The 17,866-nt window shown below is 55.8% G+C and overlaps 9 protein-coding genes across 9 annotated transcripts; 4 read left to right on the top strand and 5 right to left on the bottom strand.

Annotated features, from left to right (window-relative positions):
• Nucleotides 1-14: 14 nt before the first annotated feature.
• On the bottom strand, nt 15-1,083 carry L969DRAFT_69315 (uncharacterized protein; the record flags this gene model as incomplete). Its single annotated transcript, XM_014715473.1, has 4 exons — nt 851-1,083; nt 535-800; nt 261-475; nt 15-206 (listed from the first exon to the last, which is right to left on the bottom strand). Exons 1-4 carry the CDS (start codon nt 1,033-1,035, stop codon nt 15-17), a joined length of 858 nt encoding a protein of 285 aa, XP_014570959.1. The 5' UTR covers nt 1,036-1,083.
• A 180-nt stretch (nt 1,084-1,263) lies between these two features.
• Nucleotides 1,264-3,330, bottom strand: L969DRAFT_43520 (uncharacterized protein; the record flags this gene model as incomplete). The annotated part of the gene is made up of 4 exons (XM_014715472.1): nt 1,264-1,639; nt 1,688-1,901; nt 1,922-3,013; nt 3,072-3,330. 4 exons carry the CDS (start codon nt 3,328-3,330, stop codon nt 1,264-1,266), a joined length of 1,941 nt encoding a protein of 646 aa, XP_014570958.1.
• A 157-nt stretch (nt 3,331-3,487) lies between these two features.
• On the top strand, nt 3,488-5,505 carry L969DRAFT_84191 (uncharacterized protein). Its single transcript, XM_014715471.1, has 7 exons — nt 3,488-3,808; nt 3,870-4,087; nt 4,140-4,377; nt 4,428-4,822; nt 4,875-5,025; nt 5,081-5,169; nt 5,225-5,505. Exons 1-7 carry the CDS (start codon nt 3,560-3,562, stop codon nt 5,448-5,450), a joined length of 1,566 nt encoding a protein of 521 aa, XP_014570957.1. The 5' UTR covers nt 3,488-3,559; the 3' UTR covers nt 5,451-5,505.
• A 164-nt stretch (nt 5,506-5,669) lies between these two features.
• Nucleotides 5,670-6,876, top strand: L969DRAFT_43147 (uncharacterized protein; the record flags this gene model as incomplete). The annotated part of the gene is made up of 2 exons (XM_014715470.1): nt 5,670-6,544; nt 6,600-6,876. The coding sequence occupies 2 exons, from the start codon at nt 5,670-5,672 to the stop codon at nt 6,874-6,876; spliced, it is 1,152 nt and encodes a 383-aa protein (XP_014570956.1).
• A 78-nt stretch (nt 6,877-6,954) lies between these two features.
• L969DRAFT_100826 (uncharacterized protein) lies at nt 6,955-9,069 on the bottom strand (the record flags this gene model as incomplete). The annotated part of the gene is made up of 10 exons (XM_014715469.1): nt 6,955-7,674; nt 7,725-7,809; nt 7,860-7,997; nt 8,053-8,133; nt 8,181-8,234; nt 8,290-8,345; nt 8,406-8,643; nt 8,700-8,775; nt 8,833-8,920; nt 9,021-9,069. The coding sequence occupies 10 exons, from the start codon at nt 9,067-9,069 to the stop codon at nt 7,019-7,021; spliced, it is 1,521 nt and encodes a 506-aa protein (XP_014570955.1). The 3' UTR covers nt 6,955-7,018.
• A 165-nt stretch (nt 9,070-9,234) lies between these two features.
• On the top strand, nt 9,235-12,493 carry L969DRAFT_91783 (uncharacterized protein; the record flags this gene model as incomplete). Its single annotated transcript, XM_014715468.1, has 4 exons — nt 9,235-9,268; nt 9,327-11,251; nt 11,301-11,571; nt 11,625-12,493. 4 exons carry the CDS (start codon nt 9,235-9,237, stop codon nt 12,491-12,493), a joined length of 3,099 nt encoding a protein of 1,032 aa, XP_014570954.1.
• Nucleotides 12,494-12,570: 77 nt separating this feature from the next.
• Nucleotides 12,571-14,943, bottom strand: L969DRAFT_143306 (uncharacterized protein). Its single transcript, XM_014715467.1, has 4 exons — nt 14,535-14,943; nt 13,677-14,477; nt 13,569-13,623; nt 12,571-13,518 (listed from the first exon to the last, which is right to left on the bottom strand). The coding sequence occupies exons 1-4, from the start codon at nt 14,812-14,814 to the stop codon at nt 12,648-12,650; spliced, it is 2,007 nt and encodes a 668-aa protein (XP_014570953.1). The 5' UTR covers nt 14,815-14,943; the 3' UTR covers nt 12,571-12,647.
• A 147-nt stretch (nt 14,944-15,090) lies between these two features.
• L969DRAFT_84188 (uncharacterized protein) lies at nt 15,091-15,905 on the bottom strand. The gene is made up of 3 exons (XM_014715466.1): nt 15,681-15,905; nt 15,404-15,630; nt 15,091-15,343 (listed from the first exon to the last, which is right to left on the bottom strand). Exons 1-3 carry the CDS (start codon nt 15,872-15,874, stop codon nt 15,204-15,206), a joined length of 561 nt encoding a protein of 186 aa, XP_014570952.1. The 5' UTR covers nt 15,875-15,905; the 3' UTR covers nt 15,091-15,203.
• A 22-nt stretch (nt 15,906-15,927) lies between these two features.
• L969DRAFT_84187 (uncharacterized protein) lies at nt 15,928-17,778 on the top strand. Its single transcript, XM_014715465.1, has 3 exons — nt 15,928-17,349; nt 17,400-17,545; nt 17,594-17,778. Exons 1-3 carry the CDS (start codon nt 16,152-16,154, stop codon nt 17,729-17,731), a joined length of 1,482 nt encoding a protein of 493 aa, XP_014570951.1. The 5' UTR covers nt 15,928-16,151; the 3' UTR covers nt 17,732-17,778.
• The last annotated feature ends 88 nt before the right edge of the window (nt 17,779-17,866 follow it).

Below are 17,866 nucleotides of genomic sequence, written 5' to 3'. Positions count from 1 at the left end.
GACACCGTGTCAGTTCATGCATGCAAGTACTTTGCGTGAAATGCGACGTGATCACTAGCAAAAGTAGAGATAAAGAAGTACGAGTGGTCGTATCCGTCTTGCATCCTGATCTTGACGCTCTCCTCATTCAGACCCGCTTGACCCGCCGCCTTTTGGAAGTTCTCCGTCAATAGCTGACCCTTCTTGTACCAGTCATCGCCGGTTCCCTGCATTCAGCCACATCAGCATAGAGATCTTGAGTCGGAGGACGCGCGACGTACCTGGTCAATGAGAATATGAACGTCTTTGCCCCTGAAGCCTGCAATGAGCTCTGTCGAGTCATACTTCTTGCCTTCCTCGACGCCACCCTTCAGGTAACCTTTGAAGGCCTTCTCGCCCCAGCCGCATTGCGTCGGATTTGCAATCGGGGAGAAGCCAGAGGCAGATTTGTATAGCTGAGGATGCCTCAGGTAGAGCGAGATGGCACCGTGGCCGCCTGTGCCAAAAGACGGCAGGGCTTCAGTCCGTTCAAAGTGAAGCTTGCATTCCACGCACCCATGGAGTGACCCATCAGAGACGTTCTGCTCAAGTCAAGAGGCAGATCGGCCTCTTTGAGCAATGCCGGCAGCTCTTCGGTCAAATAGCTCGACATGTTGTAATGCTTTGACCACGGTTCCTTCGTAGCATCGAGATAGAAGCCCGCTCCACTCCCAAAGTCAAAGCTGTCATCCTCGGACTCGATCTTTGCTCCTCTCGGGCTCGTGTCCGGAAAGACGAGTGCTATCTTGTGCTCCGCTGCAGATTGGAAGAAGCCACCTTTCCTATGGCACAAGACATCAGACAAGCTTGCGAATGAGCCGAAATGACTTGCTGTGCGCCGTTGTCCTCTGTGCAGGTCAGACCGGCGAGATAGAGCAGCACGGGGAATTTCCCAGAGCCGCCAGGTACAAAGACGTTGATTTTGGTCGTGAGCTGGCCTAGCTTGTCGGCTGTGAGCTCATACTTGGTCAAGGTGCCTCCAAAGGTCTTATTAGCGCTCTCTTGCTTCAGTCCCATCGTTGTATGTTGGAGAGGTCTCAAGGGTATGACGCAATTGCAACGAGCTTGCAGGACGCGTAGGGCGCGTGCGATCTTGGCTCAAGCTCAGGCAATCGCAAAGACCCTCGTCAACCCATACTGCATCGACTGACTACATAGATATCATACGTGCGATATGCGCGTGCGTGATTGTGATGACTTCATGACTTGCAAGACAACTTCGAACAGCTTCATCTCCGCACAGGATCACTTTGGCGATTGTTTGATAATCTCGGCGAGCTTTTCGCCTGTCAGGACGGCGGATGCGCAAGGATGGCCAGCAATCAGATGTGGCTGGATTGAGACATCGCAGACGCGCAGTCCGGTGACGTTGCGGACCTTGAGCTCATGATCGACGACGGCATTGGGATTTGCCGAGAAATCGCCAGCTTGGCAAGTGCCTGCGGGGTGGTAAATCGTCTCACTCTCGTTACGGATGTACTCCTCCAGCTGCTCGTCGGTCGACTCTTCAAAGCTGGGACGGTACCATGACTTGAAGGCGCCGTATTGTTCGTTCTCGATGACCTTTCGGCAGAGCTTGAGGCCGTACAGCATCATGGCGCGGTCGCTCTCCGTGGACAGACTATCGCCAGCGTCAGCACGACTCTACTGGGCTGTGTGAGCGACTTACTAGGCAGGATCAATGAGAGGGGCATCAAAAATGTTGCGTGTGTCGAGGCGAATACTGCCACGTCCTTCTGGTCGAAGATGGATTGCACCGACAGCAGCATAGTCGCTGTAGTCTGTCGGCACAGACCGACCATGATCGACATAACAAACAGGGCCAGATAGCAGCTCGAGATCAGCTGAGCCAGGACCGCTCATCTGCACAAACATGAGCACGGCTCACTGATCTGCAGGCAACATACGAGATTCTTGATGTTCTTGGGGCAGTCCTCACGCTCCGTGGCGCTCAGGAAGGAACATGCTTCGGCAACATTGGACGTGAGAGGTCCGGTGCCTTTGCGAATCCATTCGACGAGTGCGGGAATCGACTTGATGTCGTTTGCCAAGAATTGAAGCGACATGCCCTTGTGTACGCGAGCGATGGCGGGAATGAAGAGATGATCGTGCAAATTTTGACCCACTCCTGGGACATCGGCGACGACATCAATGTTCTTGGAGCGTAGATGCTCGGCTGGTCCGACACCGCTGCACATGAGCAGGGTAGGGCTCGCGATGGCGCCACCGCAGACAATGACTTCCTTGCGAGCACGAGCGCGGTACGAGAGTGGTGCATGCTTGGACGCAGCCATCTCGACACCGATGGCGCGAGGCGGCGTGACAGTGCGATCGAAGATGACGCGGGTGACCGTCTGGCCGACAGCAATGTGCAAATTGGATCGAGAAGCTGTTGCGTGATCGAGGTAAGCCGTAGCCGTGCTCGAGCGCTGGCCCTTCTGATCGATGAAAGTCTGCATAGTCGATGCGCCGGCAATGCCCTTTTCAGTGTTGACGCAGGCGACTTCTGGTATGCCGACAGCATCACAGGCCTTGATGAACGGCTTGCAGAGCTTCGACGTGTACGAATACGAGATTTGCCAAGGACCATCTTTGCCAAGGTTGCTGTTCTTGACATCGAATCCAGGTCGTGGGGTGAACGTAGTGGCTCTCTTGACGAGGTGTGCCATAGAGCTGTAGCCCCATCCCTTCATGCCACACTTTTGCTCCCATTCGTCATAGTCTGCAGGTGAGCCGACATTGTAAATCATAGCATTGATCGACGAGCATCCTCCGAGAGCCTTTCCTCTCGGCCAGTAGAACTTGCGACCGTTTGCATTCGACTGGGGCGTGGTGCTGTAGTTCCAATCGTTGGCACCGGTAAAGAGCTTGGCGAAACCAGCCGGGATACGCGAGTAGAGCTGCTTGAGATCCGAGTAGCCGGCTTCGATGACAAGGACAGAGACCTTTGGATCTTCCGACAATCGAGCCGCGAGGACTATGCCTGCAGTACCACCTGATCACCAAGCCCCATCAGCTTCATTCGGGTAGCAACAGGTAAAGAGCCGGCACACCTCCGGCAATGATATAATCATACGCTTTGACGCCAGAGAGTTCCTTTGCGCCAACATCGGCCTGTGAGAAGACGACGGGTGTAGCGAGTAGCTCAGTCTCGGCTTGACCTGGGAATTTGCTGGGGAACAGAGCGTGGGCAGCAGCGCGAAGGGTGCGCGAGGCAATGTAGAGCCCGCCTAGCAAGAGCGCTAGGTGCGCGATCGCGCGAGGCTGCGAGACTGCAGGCGATGTGAAGTACTGCTGCACGAGGCTCGTCATGGTGTCTGTCGCTTGCGTCGATGAAGAAAGACGGACCACGCAGATGCGCGGATGCCTCCGCGCGCGCTGGCACGATCGCGCAAAAAAATGCGGGGTAACGCTGGAAGCTCGCTTGAATACGTGGTCAGATTCAAGTTCGCGTGAGCCAGTCAGGTTCGGCGAATTCGCCCTGAAAGGCCTGAATCGCCTCAAGACTTGTAACATGAGTACGAGCGCGATAGCCAACAAGATGTCGAGGTCAGCAGCGATCGGGCGGGTGAATCAGCCGATTCGATCGCTGTCGGTTGCATCGACGAGCAGAGGTGCTCAAGCGCGACCATCGAGCACTCAGAGACGAGGGCTGGCGACTGTCCAGAACCCACCTAGCCAGCAATCCACACCGCCACCTCGTAAGAGTAGTCACGGTGGCCTGAAAGATCAGGATCGTATCTTCACGAACGCCTACATGTCCGGCGATCATGGCTTGAAGGCCGCAAAGGCACGTCCCTTCAACAATATACCGATGCCACCCGAAGCTAATGCAGCCTTTGTCCCTGCAGTCAAGAGGTGACTGGCACAAGACGAAGGAGATCATATTGAAGGGCGATTCATGGCTCATTCAGCAGATCAAGGACTCTGGGCTTCGAGGACGCGGTGGCGCTGGTTTCCCATCCGGGCTCAAATGGAGCTTCATGAACAAGCCAGGATGGAAGGAAGCCGGTCAAGGCCGGCCCCGCTACCTTGTCGTCAACGCCGATGAGGGCGAGCCCGGCACCTGGTCCGTAATGCGCACGTTATCGCGCCCTTTGGCTGATTTACAGCATTGACAGCAAGGATCGTGAGATCATGCGTGGCGATCCTCACAAGCTCGTCGAGGGGTGTCTCGTCGCTGGTCGTGCTATGAACACTACTGCAGCGTATATCTACATCAGAGGCGAGTTCTACCTCGAAGCGGCCCATCTCCAGCAAGCGATCCAGGAGGCCTACAAGGATGGCTTGATCGGCAAGAATGCCTGCGGATCGGGCTATGACTTTGACGTCTACCTGCATCGCGGCGCCGGCGCATACGTATGTGGAACGCAGATCCTCGCGATACACGTACTGATGCAGCGCAACAGATCTGTGGCGAAGAGACTGCATTGATCGAATCACTCGAGGGCAAGCAAGGCAAGCCCAGGCTGAAGCCACCTTTCCCTGCCGATGTCGGTCTCTTCGGTTGCCCAACGACTGTAGCAAATGTCGAGACTGTCGCAGTAGCGCCAACCATCATCCGGCGAGGAGCTGCCTGGTTCAACTCGTTCGGCCGCGAGCGCAATTCCGGCACGAAGCTTTTCTGCATTTCAGGTCATGTCAACAAGCCCTGCGTCGTCGAAGAGGAGATGTCGATCCCGCTCAGAGAACTGATCGAGAAGCATTGCGGCGGTGTCATCGGCGGATGGGACAATCTGCTCGGCATCACACCGGGCGGCAGCTCAGTACCGGTCTTGCGCCGGGACGATTCCGAGAAGGCTCTGTAGGTTGCTTCGTTGCTGCAGACCGGCTTTTGCTGAGCACCGCACGAATAGGATGGACTTTGACTCGCTGCGCGATCTTCAGTCCGGCCTCGGTACAGGTGCCGTTATCGTCATGAACAAGTCGACCGACATCATCGAGGCTATCGCTCGGTACGCCAAATTCTACAAGCACGAGTCGTGCGGGCAGTGCACACCCTGCCGAGTAAGTCTAGCCGATCAAGATGCCACAGACCATGCTCATCTCGTAAGCCTTACAGGAGGGCACGACATGGATGGACAAGATGATGGAGCGCTTCGTGCGCGGTCAAGCTCACGAACGTGAGATCGATCAACTACAGGAATTGACGTAAGTGTCTACTGCTCCGTCGCCGACAGCGAGCTGATGCGACCATGCACCACAGTAAGCAGATCGAGGGCCACTCGATTTGCGCGCTTGGCGATGCTGCCGCTTGGCCGGTACAGTCGCTCATCAAGTCCTTCCGACCAGAGATGCTCGAGCGTATCGCTCAGTTCAGAGCGGCAAACGGCCAAGTGTTACTGGGTGGTCATCTCTTGAAGGACCAGGACCCATCGCTGCCCATGTCAGACCACCTCGCAATCTCGTCTGCGCTACAGCAGCAGCAATGAGCGCCTTTTGTAGATTGTACCATGCATGCCTCTAGAAGATCGAATGAAGCCGGCCTATGACGCAAGATCGTGATCAGCGCGACGCGTCTGCCCCTCGCGACAAGCACGCGCAAAGTGAACGACCTCGATTGGGACTCTCACAGCTTCGTACCTGAGGTCACACACGTGCCAGGCACACGCTGGAGACTAGCACACGAGTCTCAACAGAAGTAGCGCCAGATGGTGATTCACTCGCAACCTCTGCGACTTGACGGGCCAGTCGCCTCCTTAGACGGCCGTCATGACAGCCAGCGAGCCGGCATCACGCTCTCTGCCTACGCGCCCTCGTCGTACCAAGCATCGTTGAACTTGCAACCGGTGCAAGGCTTCGGCAAAGGCAGCTCTGCGCCTACTTTCTTGCCCTCACCCCCTTCGTCCGTCGAGCGTCACCTGAGCTCAGACGAGATCGAGAAGAAACGCAAACGATTCGAGAAATTCTCTCAGGGCACTCTGCTCGACTTTGCCAGCTCTCAAGCCGGCCCATCGAACAAACGGCAGCGGCTCGCGTCTGCTCTCGCTTTGCAAAGCAGACCTGCTACTTCGTCTGCCGCTCTTGCTGATGACGACGACGCGCTCTCGACTGACGAAGAAGAGGAAGAAGTGCAATCGCCCACGCACACTGCACATGAGCGAGCGCGACACTACCCGGGCGAGGCACGGCGACGCAATGCAGACTGGATCTCCTTTGTCGACGCGCCTGCGCCTGGCTCTCTGCCTGCTACAGACGAGTGCGATGATGACGAACCCTTTGCGGTCGTGAGCAGTACGCAAAATCGACGCACGAGCCGTTTGTTCGGTGCGGCGCACAGTCGCGCTCAAGCTCAGCTCGGTCAACCTTTCAAGCTCACCAGTGACGATTTGCGCGTTTCACAGGACAGCTATACCCATCGGACTCCGCCTCGCAATGCCTACACGACGCCGCGAGCAAAGCGACACCAGGTCAAAGCGCCAGAGACACCTAATCCCTTTCTTGAGAAGCCCGGCGAATACGTGAGAATCGGCAAAGGACTCGCTAATGATCGTCCTGCTGGGTCAGACAAGATCAGCTACGTCTTGTGAGTCCGCATCGTAGATGCGCAAGCCTTTGCTCACTCCCTGTCCATCTTGCAGCCGAGGCAAGAAGATTGACTTTGCCCTGCCTTATGCTGCGCTGGAGCCCGAAGAGGAAGATGACCGACCAATTCCTCGTCTGCTGTTTCCTCGCAAGGCACAACCCGCCAAGCTCCTCTTCGCCTCGCCATTACATTCTCCTGCCAAACCAGAATTTGATGTCTTTGGCCCTTGCGGACCTGGCGGCATGCTGCCAACACCCGCAAAGACGCCAAGCCGTCCACGCATCGTGCAAAAGCCAAAGGCTTCGATACCCTCTTCGCTCCAGATGCGATAGACACTCTCATTCATCTTTCACCCTTGACCTTTGTACTTCTTGCCGCTGCCCGAGAGCGGGCGAAACACCCTGTAGACGCTCGACAGACGCCGTTGTGCAGCATTGTTACAACAAATGTATACGCTCGTTAGACCCTTTGCCATCAAGACAGCAGATCGCCAAAAGGATCGTGCTTTGGCTGCGGCTGAGCTGCAGCAGGCACAGGTGATGTGTAGTTTGGCGTGCTACCTGAAGCCTGTCTAGATGTACTCGGTGCGCCGAGCTGGATCGAGCCAAAAGCATACTGCCCACCGGTAGGCGTGTCTGTGCCCGTATTGACAGACACTGGCGCAGAGACTGTGCTGCCCCACGCAGCCGATGCGTTCGGCTGGCTCGAAGCGAAGAAAGACATGATATCGGCGTTGCTCTTTTGCTGCTGTTGTTGCTGCTGAGCTCGTGCGTAGGGCGTAGCACTCGATGCTGTGCCGTTCGAGCTGAAAAGGTCCAGCGGCAAGCCAGAAGCATCCGTCGGAGCAGGCGCTGGATCGCCCGTCAGGCTGAGGCCCGCGAGGCCACTCGCGGCATCTTCCGGTTCGGCGGAGACAAAGTCGTCAAAATCGATGAGGTTGAGCGGAGCAGCTTTGGCTTTGCCATTGGCAGCCGGTCGACCATTGGATAGACTCTTCCGTGCTTGCGTCTGCGCAGCTGCAGATGCAAAAGCAGGATCGATCTCGGCTGTAGCTGTCCTGTCGCCTTTCTTGAATGCCTCGTACCTCGTCAAGACGTTGTTCAGCAGGTCATTCATCATCAGCAATTTGTCTGCAATGTCATCAGCTAGAGCAGGGTCGTCTCATTGAGGTCATACGCACCCATCTGATCCGGATTGCTCTCGGCCGCTTCCGTGATCCATTTCTGTATCTTGGGCTGCACGTTCCGACACCGCGTTGCGATTTGCTGCGCCATCATCATCAGTGACTGTATGGGTACGTGAGTCACGAACGTACATCGTAGGCATCGCCCTCGACGAATCGTTCGCCGGGCTGAGCATTATTGAGCATCTCGTTAAGCGTCAACACGCGCGACTGTATCGCGTTGAGCTCTTTCTGCGATTGTTCTGCATAGTCTGGCCGCTTGTCCGGCTCCTGTCGTAACATGCCCAGTCAGCGTTCAGACGACAACTGGACAGATATGACCGACCGCGCCAGACATAATCTTCATGAGCTCCTGGGCCGCCGCTAGATCTTTCGGGCTTCCTCGTCTGATCAACTCTTGCAGTTTCTGCAGTGACGATCAGCATTGTCGTCAGAGCGTGCGATTCGACTGACTGCTGCTTGTGCGGCTCTGTCCTCCTCTTCTAGTTCTTCGGGCGACTTGAGACTCTAAGAGGCGAAATAGAGCATCAGACTACTTATCTATGCTTTACGCGCGACTGACATGTATGGGGTTGAGCACTTGCGCCGCACGTTTGTCAAAGTCAGGGAACCTGTAGCCTGCTCGCTCCCAGTGGCTAAGTGACCAAAACAGGGCAACACTCGGCAAAGGGCACGAACCCTTGTAGCTGAGCAAGCGCCACATATCCCGTACATGGACAAGATCTTCTTTCCCTCGCGAGTGAACACAGATGGTATTCTTCCATTCGTTGACGAGGCTGAGGATCTTGCTCATCGGCGGCGGAGGGTACATAGGCGGCCGTTCCGGAAACCGCCTGACGAGTTCGTTGAGGAAGTCTTTTGTCGCGACTTGCAGGTGGAACGGATAGCCGCAGTTCTTGACCAGCGTATCGAGTAGCTGTGTGTTGTCTCATGCTCAGTCAGTGCAGACTGATTGAGGAAGAGCGGACACACATGAAGCGCGAGCATGGCGACGTGTTGCCTGCGATCATTGACATATTTCACCACTTCCATCGCTGCTTCGCGGGGACTGCGATAGTCAATGCGACATCAGTGCCTGAGCAGCGCCGAGATGATCTGTGCTGACGTGTTGGCCTTCTTCGAGTTGATCAAGTCGGCTACTTCGAGATTGAGGGCCATGTCGGGCTGAGGCCTGTAGGGATCGCATGCGCGCTCTGTACTCGTGAGAAGTCCATCGCAGAAGGCGCGACGAGGCGATGGGAGAAGGCGTGAGGGTGTCAGTGAGGCTCTGGGCGCCTATCGCGAGGTACTGACCGATATAGGCCTCGAGCTGTCCCCGCGTGCTGCTCTTCCTTGCCGCCATCGCTCGAGTCTGCCTCTACAGTCTTGTCGATGCTGCTCGGGACGAGGGTGGCAGTGTCCGGTGAACCGGCGAGAGCTCGAGTCACTGACTGGCTGCTGCTGCTGCTGTCGGCGACCGCGCGTGTTTTGCATCATCGACGCAACAAAGTGAGGACAGGCCGGGGCGATGGACTTGGATCCAGGCGACGGCGATGTGCCAGGTCAGTGAAGCTTGACATGACATCACGGCAGCCATGCTCATCTCGTGCAACACGGCAGGCAATCCGCGCGATAGAGCAGGACAACTGACAGGTGCATGGCTGAGCACGCAGCTCGTCCTCTGCGCCTTTGTCTTTGTCACCTGCTTCGGCACCTTTTGCCTTCTTCGGAACAAGTTCAAGGTACTCTATGCGCCTCGAACGCTCCTCCGGGGCTTCACACCTCATGAGGTACACGACAAATCGCTCTCGACCGATCCCTCGACGCTGGCAGCTCTTTCGCCGACGAGTTTCCTGGGTTGGATTCTACCGACGCTCAGGGTGAGCGAGTTGAGCGTGCTGCAGCTCGTCGGACTCGATGCGGCAGTCCTGCTCGGCTTCTTCAAGATGGCTTTCTACTTTTTCCTCTTGGCCACCATCCTGGCTTTCTCCATCCTCGCACCCATCAATTTCAGAGAGAACGGCATCATCGACGGCGTTCCAGTAGACAAGGATGGCCGCGACAAGGGTGATGAGTCGGGTAGCAAGCACGAGCCTGCAAAACCGCCTCCACCCTCGGCGCTCTACCTGTCCACCCATCTCGCCTACACCTACCTCTTCACGCTCATGTTGCTCTACATGCTCCATCGACACTACAGATCATTCGTGCATCTCAGACAGCTCTTTTCGCTCGATCATGCGCACTCCATACCTGCTCGTACGGTCTTATTGAGCAAGCTACCTCGACATTTGAGAGCCGAAGTCAAGTTGGCAGAGTATTGGGAGAACATGGGTCTCGCGGTCGAGTCTGTCTCTGTGGGAAGAGAAGTAGGCACACTGGCAGATCTCATCCACATACGCACGCACGCACTGCTCAAGCTGGAGAGCGCTTGGGCACAGTACGCTGGCAATCCTGTGCGGCCTTTCTTAGGCTACGACCGCGATGCAGAAGTCGATAAAATACTCGACACTGAATCGCAGCCCACAACAAGCAAGCCGCCAGACGACCGGGCAGGCTATCTAGCTCCCGTCGCACCGTTCGATGCACGAGGCGCGAATGGCGAGCCTCACGTGCACGACGAAACCATCCCGGACGCCCAAAGACAGCCACTGCTGCCATCGACAGATGCAAAAGTAGACGATCTGATCCCCACAACTCAAGACGGCGATGCTCTCTCCGGCGAGCATGAGTCAGCAAGTATAGCGCGATCGAGCAGCAAGGTCGACGATGAAGAAGCGCAATTGCGCATGCCTCCGCCCATGTTCATGATTCCCGGCAAGAAGAGGCCCACTGTTCGGCCTGGCTGGTTTCGATCGAAAGTTGATGCGCTCAACTACTATGCCCAGCTGTTCCGGGATGCAGACGAAGCCGTGCGAGATCGACGAGCAGGTCGTTTCTACCCTACCGACATAGCCTTTGTCACCTTCGAGAAGCTATCGGATGCTCAAGTAGCTTCACAGGTCGTCCACTATCCCCAACCGGAGATCCTCAGGGCAACACTTGCTCCTGAGCCGCGCGACATCCATTGGGGCAATATGGCGCTATCTGACAACAGCATCACCGTCAGGGCCATCATTGTCAATGTCACAACCTTGCTATTGCTGCTGTTCTGGTTCATTCCAGTCGGTCTCTTGGCAAGCTTGCTCAATATCAAGACTGTCGAAAAGTATGCACCCTGGCTAGCAAAGGCGCTCGCCAAGAATGTCACAGTTCAGGCCTTTGTCAGCAACACCTTGCCCACTCTGGCCATCGTCATCTTCAACCAGACGCTTCCCTACATCATCAGCGCGCTATGCACCTTCAAAGGCCTCAGAGCAAAATCATGGATCGAGTACTCGCTCATGAAAGTCTACTTCATGTTCTTGCTCTTCACTGTCTTCTTCATCTTCTTGGCCGTACAGACGCTCAGTCTGCTCGTCGAGCTTGCTGATAAGCCCACAAAGATCCTGGAAAAGCTGGCCACCTCATTGCCAGGCGGTCGTAACTTCTTCATCTCTTATGTCATGGTTCGTAGTTCAGTATATCAGTGGTACCCACGCTGACGAGCTGTCACAGTTGCAAGGGTTGGCGATCATGCCTCTTCAGCTTGTCCAACTTTCAACCGTTGTGCCTCGCTGGTTCTGTCGCATCTTCTTGACGCGTACACCTCGCGATCATGCAGAGCTCAATGCGCCACCCATCCTCAATCTCGGTCAAGTCTATCCCCAAGCGATTCTGATCTTCATCATCTGCCTCAATTACTCCATCATTGCGCCTCTTGTGCTCCTCTTTGGCACCTGCTATTTTGGCATGGCGTATCTCGTCTACAAATACAATTTCCTCTTCGGTGCGCATCTCATATTGTCTCATGCTCGCTTGAGGCTGACAAAGCCTTTGCAGTTTACTATAAACCATATGAGTCTCGAGGTCAAGCGTGGCCAATCGCCTTTGGTCGTCTCAGCCTAGGCCTGATCATCTTCCAACTCTTCATGACGGGTTTATTCACTACACGAGAAGCCTTCGAATTCTCGGTAGCCATGGCACCACTCATTCTCTTCACGCTCTGGACGACGCGCAAGATCCACACGCTCTACGGCCCACTGACCAAGTACACAAATCTATCGCAAGCGAGTGAGATGCAAGCGGGTAGTGCGAGCGATGTCGAGAGGCTTCACAAAGGTCATCCTGTGACACAAGGCCAAACGACACTCAACCGAGCGCGCTATGCGCATCGTGACGAGTCACTCTATATCGTTGGTCAGGACCATCGCACGGACTACTCGCAACCGCCCATGTCAGACGTCTTCACTGGCGTGCTCAACACAGGCAGACGGCGATATGGCCATCCTGCGCTTACTGGACAGCTTCCAGCGCCTTGGTTGCCTTGCGCAGACGAGCCTGATCAGCCCGAATTCCAGTTGACGAGGAGTGAGAGCATCGTCATTGATCTCAAGCAAAAGTGGTCAGCTGTCAAGCGCGGTACGACGAGCCTCGTGGGCGGCCGTGATACGCAATCAGCGAGAAGCGCCACACCTGTCGATGACGCCACTAGAGCCTGGCGAGAAAGTGCGCTTGCCGAGTCTTCTGCTGCTTCAAGCCGCGGCGCCAACGACGTGGACGAGACAGACGACGAAGACGAGCAAGAGGCTAGTCCTGCTTACAGGACATACTATCCTCGACGACGGCGCGCAGAGGGCACAGAAACGCCCAGCAGATCGCCTGTATTTCCCCCGCAGCCTACCGAGCGGGATGAAGATGTAACTGTCTGATGTTGTCCTACGAGTGCAATTGACTATAGCAAACAACAACCCTCGACATACGAAGAAGCAAGAACGGTACTTTAGTAGACTTTGACATGCTTGGAGACATAGTAGACCAGCTCGGAGGAGAAGGAGCGGACAAACTCGAGATGCTGCATCAACGTCAGGAAGGGCTCATGAGAAGCGGAAAGCGACATACCTCCATGCCAAAGACAAATTTGGGATCTTCAGTGAACGCGCCAAGCACATACGCTTTCCCTTCGGCTTTGAATTCCTCGACCGGCACGAGAAGGCCGGAAGCATACAGACCAGCTGTCGACTTCGCATTCTGGTAGAGCAATCCTCTTTCCGGTGAGCGCGCAGCTTTGAGATGCAGTGCGCCATCGAATGAAGGTGCCGGATCCGGCATGCCATAAGCCCCCAGAACAGATAGCGAGTGAGCGGTCGGTGCTGTACCGTACCTGCCTTCGTCTACCTTCATCGCTGCTAGATAAACGAGATCTAGGCGGAGCTCTTTGCCGATGGCTGAGCAAGCAACATCGAAAACGCGCTGCAATCCAGCGCGTTCTTCTCGCACAGTCACATGCCTCGCTGGCAGCGAGAACTTCGAGACTTCCTTGCTATTCGTCGTCGAGCCATCGCCAGCTACAGAGCTGGCATTGCCTGGATGCTTCTCACTGTTGGGCGAGGCAGGTTCTTCTCCGATTGATGCAAGAGACTGTCGTTCGGCTTGCCACCTTTCGAGCGTCGTTTGCATTCGGGCAGCTTTAGCTTCGAGCGCTTTGCGATGCCAGTTATCGATCTCCCTGCGGGCCATGTCTGCCAGCTTGACTAGCTTCCTGCGCTCTTCCTGTGTGAACTGGGTGCGCGGCTTGTCGTCGATGACACAGAGGGTTCCTATTGGCTGACCACTGCCTGCCTGACGAGCATTGACGATATCGGGTGCCATCAGAGGCACACCCGCATAGAAGCGAGCACCGGCCATCTTGACATAAGGCGCATTGGTGAATCGCCAGTCATTCTGCGTATCCAGTCTGCATCGAGCGGATTAGTCAAGCTCGAGACGCATTTTCGAGGCACTGACAGCACGAAGCCCTGATTCTGGTTGCTGAGGATCGTGTGAGAGCAGAAGCTTGCGTCTGTACAGCCAGCACGTCAGTAGAATCTCTTGACTCGTGGCTCACAGACTTACCTCGCGGAGTCTCACGCATGCCCCCGAGACCAGTCTCTGCCAGGAACAGCTGCTTGTCGTCCGAGAGCACAGTGAGGAGCGAGACCTTTGTGCCAAACATCTCTCTGGCCTCTTGGACGATATTGCGGAAGGCCGGGTGAGTCTCAAACGATTGACCTCCCGACTCGAGTGCTGCCTTTGCAGCTGCACCCGAAGCAGCGAGATCCGCTTCTGCATCTCCGCTCGACTCTACAGCGCTCGCGGGCTTAACGAGTGGATCGATGAGCTTGTCGTGCTGGGTGAAGAGATCGAGACGCTCGACTGCTCTCTGTCTATCGGCTTCATCCTCGGGTACTGGCGCAGAATAGTAGCCCATGTCGTATGGATCGGACTCCTCGCTTGCTGGTGCTGCTGAGGGTGTGGACGTCTGCAGCAGTGCTCGCGCAGGGGGCAGGGGAGGATCCTCAACGTCGATAGCTCTTCGAGAGTAGAGCGCGTTGTACTCTTTCCAATTCTTTGGAACGATGGACATGCTTGTCTTCTTGCTCATTCTGGGTTTCGGCGCACTCGGAGCAGATTGAGGTGCCGCATTGTCAGCTTGAGCGTATAAACTCTTTTCGGATACTTGGGGCGGGTCCGAGGCCAGCCGGTCGCCCTTGGACTTGCGCCTCCACTGCGGCAGAGGGATGCAAAGCAAAACTTTGCGCGTCGGCTTGGTCTTCGAGGGAGCCGGAGCGACAGGAGAGGTACGCTGGTGGTGGTAGCCAGACGAGTGACCCGCGTCGCTTGCCTTTTCCTGGCTCTGTTGACTTGAACGCAGTCCTGCAATCAGGTGATGTATCAGTGATGCGTGACTCCAGTCTGGGCGAGTGAACCTACCCGAAGAAGTACTTTGTGGAGCGATAGGTGGGGGTAAGGCAGCCGTCGCATCCGGTGTACCGGCAGCTGAAGTACTCGGACGAGCCGAGAGAGCAGACTGGCTCAGTCCGGGCAGCGAGCTAGCAGGCAGAACTTTGGGCTGGAGATTGCTGAAAGGCTGTCCTTCGAACGGCAGTCTGCCCACCTGGGGATGGGTGGCAGAATCAGGCCGTATGCTATCAAAGGGCGCGGTTGCCAATACGGCCTTGGGCGTATGACTATTCTGATTGGTGACGGCCATCTGGTCACTACCTGCTTGCAAGCTGAACTGCTCCTGTGAGGCGTTGACTGTAAGAGGGTGCGGCCTGGTCGGGCTGAGGGCACGTCTTGTGTGGAGCAAGGTGCCTCAATGGTCCAGACAGCTGTCGACAATGGTCAAACTCAAATTGAAATTGACGCCCACTCAGGATCGGGATCAGGTGCCGCCCACCCTCGAAATTCGCATTATTTGACATGACAACCGTGCAAACATGTCATGAGGTCGTACAAGTCTGTGATGCGCATCTAGCTATGAAGTCGGTCGTGATGGCATCGGTCGGAGAGGCAGCACAGCGCCCGCAACGCGTCTGCCCTCTTCGGCAAGTAGATTGAACGTCGCACAAGCATTGCTCTGCTCGTTTCCATCCGTAGTCAGCCGTGGATACTGGCTGGCAGAGACAGAGCACTCGCCGAATCGAGCACATCCAACTGAATGCCAAGGTGTGTCATGTATTTCCTCAGCCATGGCGGTGAAGGAGCCGTCTTTGCGCCTGTACCCAGAAAGAGTATCTCTGCTCAGGACGTCTCCATAGTCAGGGAGCTGTGTGGATGACGCGAGAGAGCACACGAGCCTGGACGAGGGGAAACGACTTCGAATATCTTGAAGTGATCAATGGACCAGTCTTGCCAAGTGAAGTCTTGGGGCGCTTCAGGCACATCCCATAGAAACGTCGAGCCGTTGAGGAAGATGCATGCCTGGGGTAGCGTGAGACCATCCGACAGCATGAAGCCTTTCTCCTCTGATGCTGTTTCGACGATGATCGCAGGCCGCGGCGCATCGGAGAGTACGTTCACAAAACTGCAAGCTCATCAGGTCCAACTGCCACCACGATGTAAAGCCCAACATACTCGTCATACGTAGATTGCGAACGCGCGCTTGCGTGCAGCTGACGAACAGTCTGGGGGACAACTCTCGGAGTATCTTTGCTCGATGTTCGCCTGACTTGCAATCGTGTCAAAGGGCCATCGGTCAGCCGGGTTGATGCTGCACGCTGTATTGCACGATGAGACACTCGGGCAGAGCAAGTGCATGCCGGTAGCATCGTGAGGCTGGCTGTCGCGAGTGTGCGTGACGGTCGACGCTCTCGCCTTGACGCGTTTCGCCATGACGTAACGCCGTCAGTTGTGTGAGCAGAGCGGCGGATGCTTGGACGAGCGAGCGCACTTTTACCCACCACTAGCAAGCTTTCACCACTTGTCTGTAGCACTCTGAGCCGCCAGACTCGCGCACTATCCCACCGCTGTCATAGTAGCCTGCGATTGGCTCCATCTCCGAACCGTCCCCGTCTACCGAAGCAGACCACTGCCACTCTACGAAGGATGGCCTCATCAGAAGGCTCCAAATCAGCCAAGCGACTCAACAAGCCCGAGCTCTTCCACGAAGCAGCCTTCATCAATGGCAAATTCATCACTCAGGCGACGAGCGGGGGAACTTTTGCCGTCACTGATCCTGCGACAGAAGAAGTGATTGGCCATGTTCCCGATCAAGGCGTCAAAGAGACGCAAGAGGCTATCCAACATGCTTACAAAGCCTACCAGTCCTGGTCAAAGACGACAGGACGACAGCGACACGATATCATGAAGAAGTTCTATGATCTCCTCGTGGCCAACTCTGACGACATTGCGACCATTATCACACTGGAGAACGGCAAGCCTCTGGCAGATGCAAAGGGAGAAGCAACATACGGCGCAAGCTTCATCGAGTGGTTCGCAGAAGAAGCAGTACGCGATTATGGCGACATCATTCCCTCGCCCGTTGCCGGCCAGAGGAATCTCGTCATCAAGCAAGGCGTCGGCGTCTGCGCTGCAATCTGCCCATGGAACTTTCCGCTCGCCATGATCACGCGAAAGATGGGTGCAGCACTGGCTGCAGGCTGCAGTGTCGTCGTCAAAGCACCGGCCGAGACGCCTTTTACCTGCTTAGCTTTGGTCCATCTGGCCCAGGAAGCTGGCATTCCGGATGGACTCATCAATATCGTCACGACCGATAAGCACATGAAGGACGTCGGCAAGGAGCTTTGCGAGAACAAGACTGTCAAGAAGATTACGTTCACAGGCTCGACGGGCGTCGGCAAATTGCTCATGTCACAAGCCTCGTCTACACTCAAGAAATGCTCTTTCGAGCTCGGTGGCAATGCGCCTTTCATCGTCTTTGATGATGCCGATATCGATGCAGCGGTAGCGGGCGCCATCGCTTGCAAGTTCAGATCCTCGGGTCAGACTTGCGTCTGCGCGAATCGTCTATACGTTCAATCTGGCGTTTACGCCGAGTTTGCATCAAGACTGGCCGAGAAAGTGGACAAGTTCAAAGTAGGCAACGGGTTCGAGGAAGGAACGACACACGGTCCACTCATTCATGCACGGGCTATGGAGAAGGTCGAGAAGCACGTCGAAGATGCAAAGAAGCGAGGTGGTCAAGTCATCGTGGGCGGGAAGCGCATCAAGGGCAACTTTTTCGAGCCTACCGTCATCACTGACGTGCCCAACGACATCATGATTGCTCAGGACGAGACATTCGGTGCGGATGATAGAGCAGAGCTGAGCCAAGAGCTGATCTCATGCTCGCAGGACCTGTCGCTGCGCTATTCAAGTTCGAGACAGAAGAGGATGTCCTCAAGCTTGCTAACGATACAGACGTTGGACTTTCTGGCTACTTCTACTCAAAGGACGTGGGCCGGATCTTCCGGGTTGCGGAAGCCCTCGAAGTCGGCATGGTAAGCACTGAGCGCATGTTGCGTTGGCCATAATGACCCGTGGCGCAGGTCGGTGTGAACACAGGCATGCTGTCTCAATCTTGCATACCGTTCGGAGGAATCAAGGAGTCCGGCTTCGGAAGAGAAGGAAGCAAGTATGGCCTCGCAGAGTACACGACCGTCAAACTCATCACGCTCGCGATATGATGTTGTCACGTGACTCCGATGATCAAATTCTTCCTTTGGGTTCCGCATTCTTCTTGCTCTGTCACATTGGCTGTAGCGTGGAACGGCTCAAAACTTCTCCCGCGCGCGTACTTGTCGAGATTCGCACACCTCTCG

Source organism: Mixia osmundae (genome assembly GCF_000708205.1).
Source record: "Mixia osmundae IAM 14324 unplaced genomic scaffold scaffold_1, whole genome shotgun sequence".
Classification (NCBI taxonomy): domain Eukaryota; kingdom Fungi; phylum Basidiomycota; class Mixiomycetes; order Mixiales; family Mixiaceae; genus Mixia; species Mixia osmundae.
Note: the sequence above shows the minus strand (reverse complement) of the source record. Positions and strands in the feature narration are given on the sequence as shown.

Bases quoted from the DNA above. Each gene is read 5' to 3' on its own strand.
- L969DRAFT_84191 (XM_014715471.1), top strand. From the start codon at position 3,560: ATGTCGAGGTCAGCAGCGATCGGGCGGGTGAATCAGCCGATTCGATCG. The intron at 4,823-4,874 runs GTAGGTTGCTTC...CCGCACGAATAG, and splicing joins GACGATTCCGAGAAGGCTCT to GATGGACTTTGACTCGCTGC. The intron at 5,026-5,080 runs GTAAGTCTAGCC...TAAGCCTTACAG, and splicing joins GGCAGTGCACACCCTGCCGA to GAGGGCACGACATGGATGGA.
- L969DRAFT_143306 (XM_014715467.1), bottom strand. From the start codon at position 14,814: ATGGCCGTCACCAATCAGAATAGTCATACGCCCAAGGCCGTATTGGCA. The intron at 14,478-14,534 runs GTAGGTTCACTC...ACCTGATTGCAG, and splicing joins TCCACAAAGTACTTCTTCGG to GACTGCGTTCAAGTCAACAG. The intron at 13,624-13,676 runs GTAAGTCTGTGA...CTGGCTGTACAG, and splicing joins CATGCGTGAGACTCCGCGAG to ACGCAAGCTTCTGCTCTCAC.
- L969DRAFT_84188 (XM_014715466.1), bottom strand. From the start codon at position 15,874: ATGCTACCGGCATGCACTTGCTCTGCCCGAGTGTCTCATCGTGCAATA. The intron at 15,631-15,680 runs GTATGTTGGGCT...ATGAGCTTGCAG, and splicing joins TCGCAATCTACGTATGACGA to TTTTGTGAACGTACTCTCCG. The intron at 15,344-15,403 runs GCTCGTGTGCTC...CGTCCTGAGCAG, and splicing joins AGTCGTTTCCCCTCGTCCAG to AGATACTCTTTCTGGGTACA.
- L969DRAFT_84187 (XM_014715465.1), top strand. From the start codon at position 16,152: ATGGCCTCATCAGAAGGCTCCAAATCAGCCAAGCGACTCAACAAGCCC. The intron at 17,350-17,399 runs GTGCGGATGATA...TCATGCTCGCAG, and splicing joins TGCTCAGGACGAGACATTCG to GACCTGTCGCTGCGCTATTC. The intron at 17,546-17,593 runs GTAAGCACTGAG...CCCGTGGCGCAG, and splicing joins AAGCCCTCGAAGTCGGCATG to GTCGGTGTGAACACAGGCAT.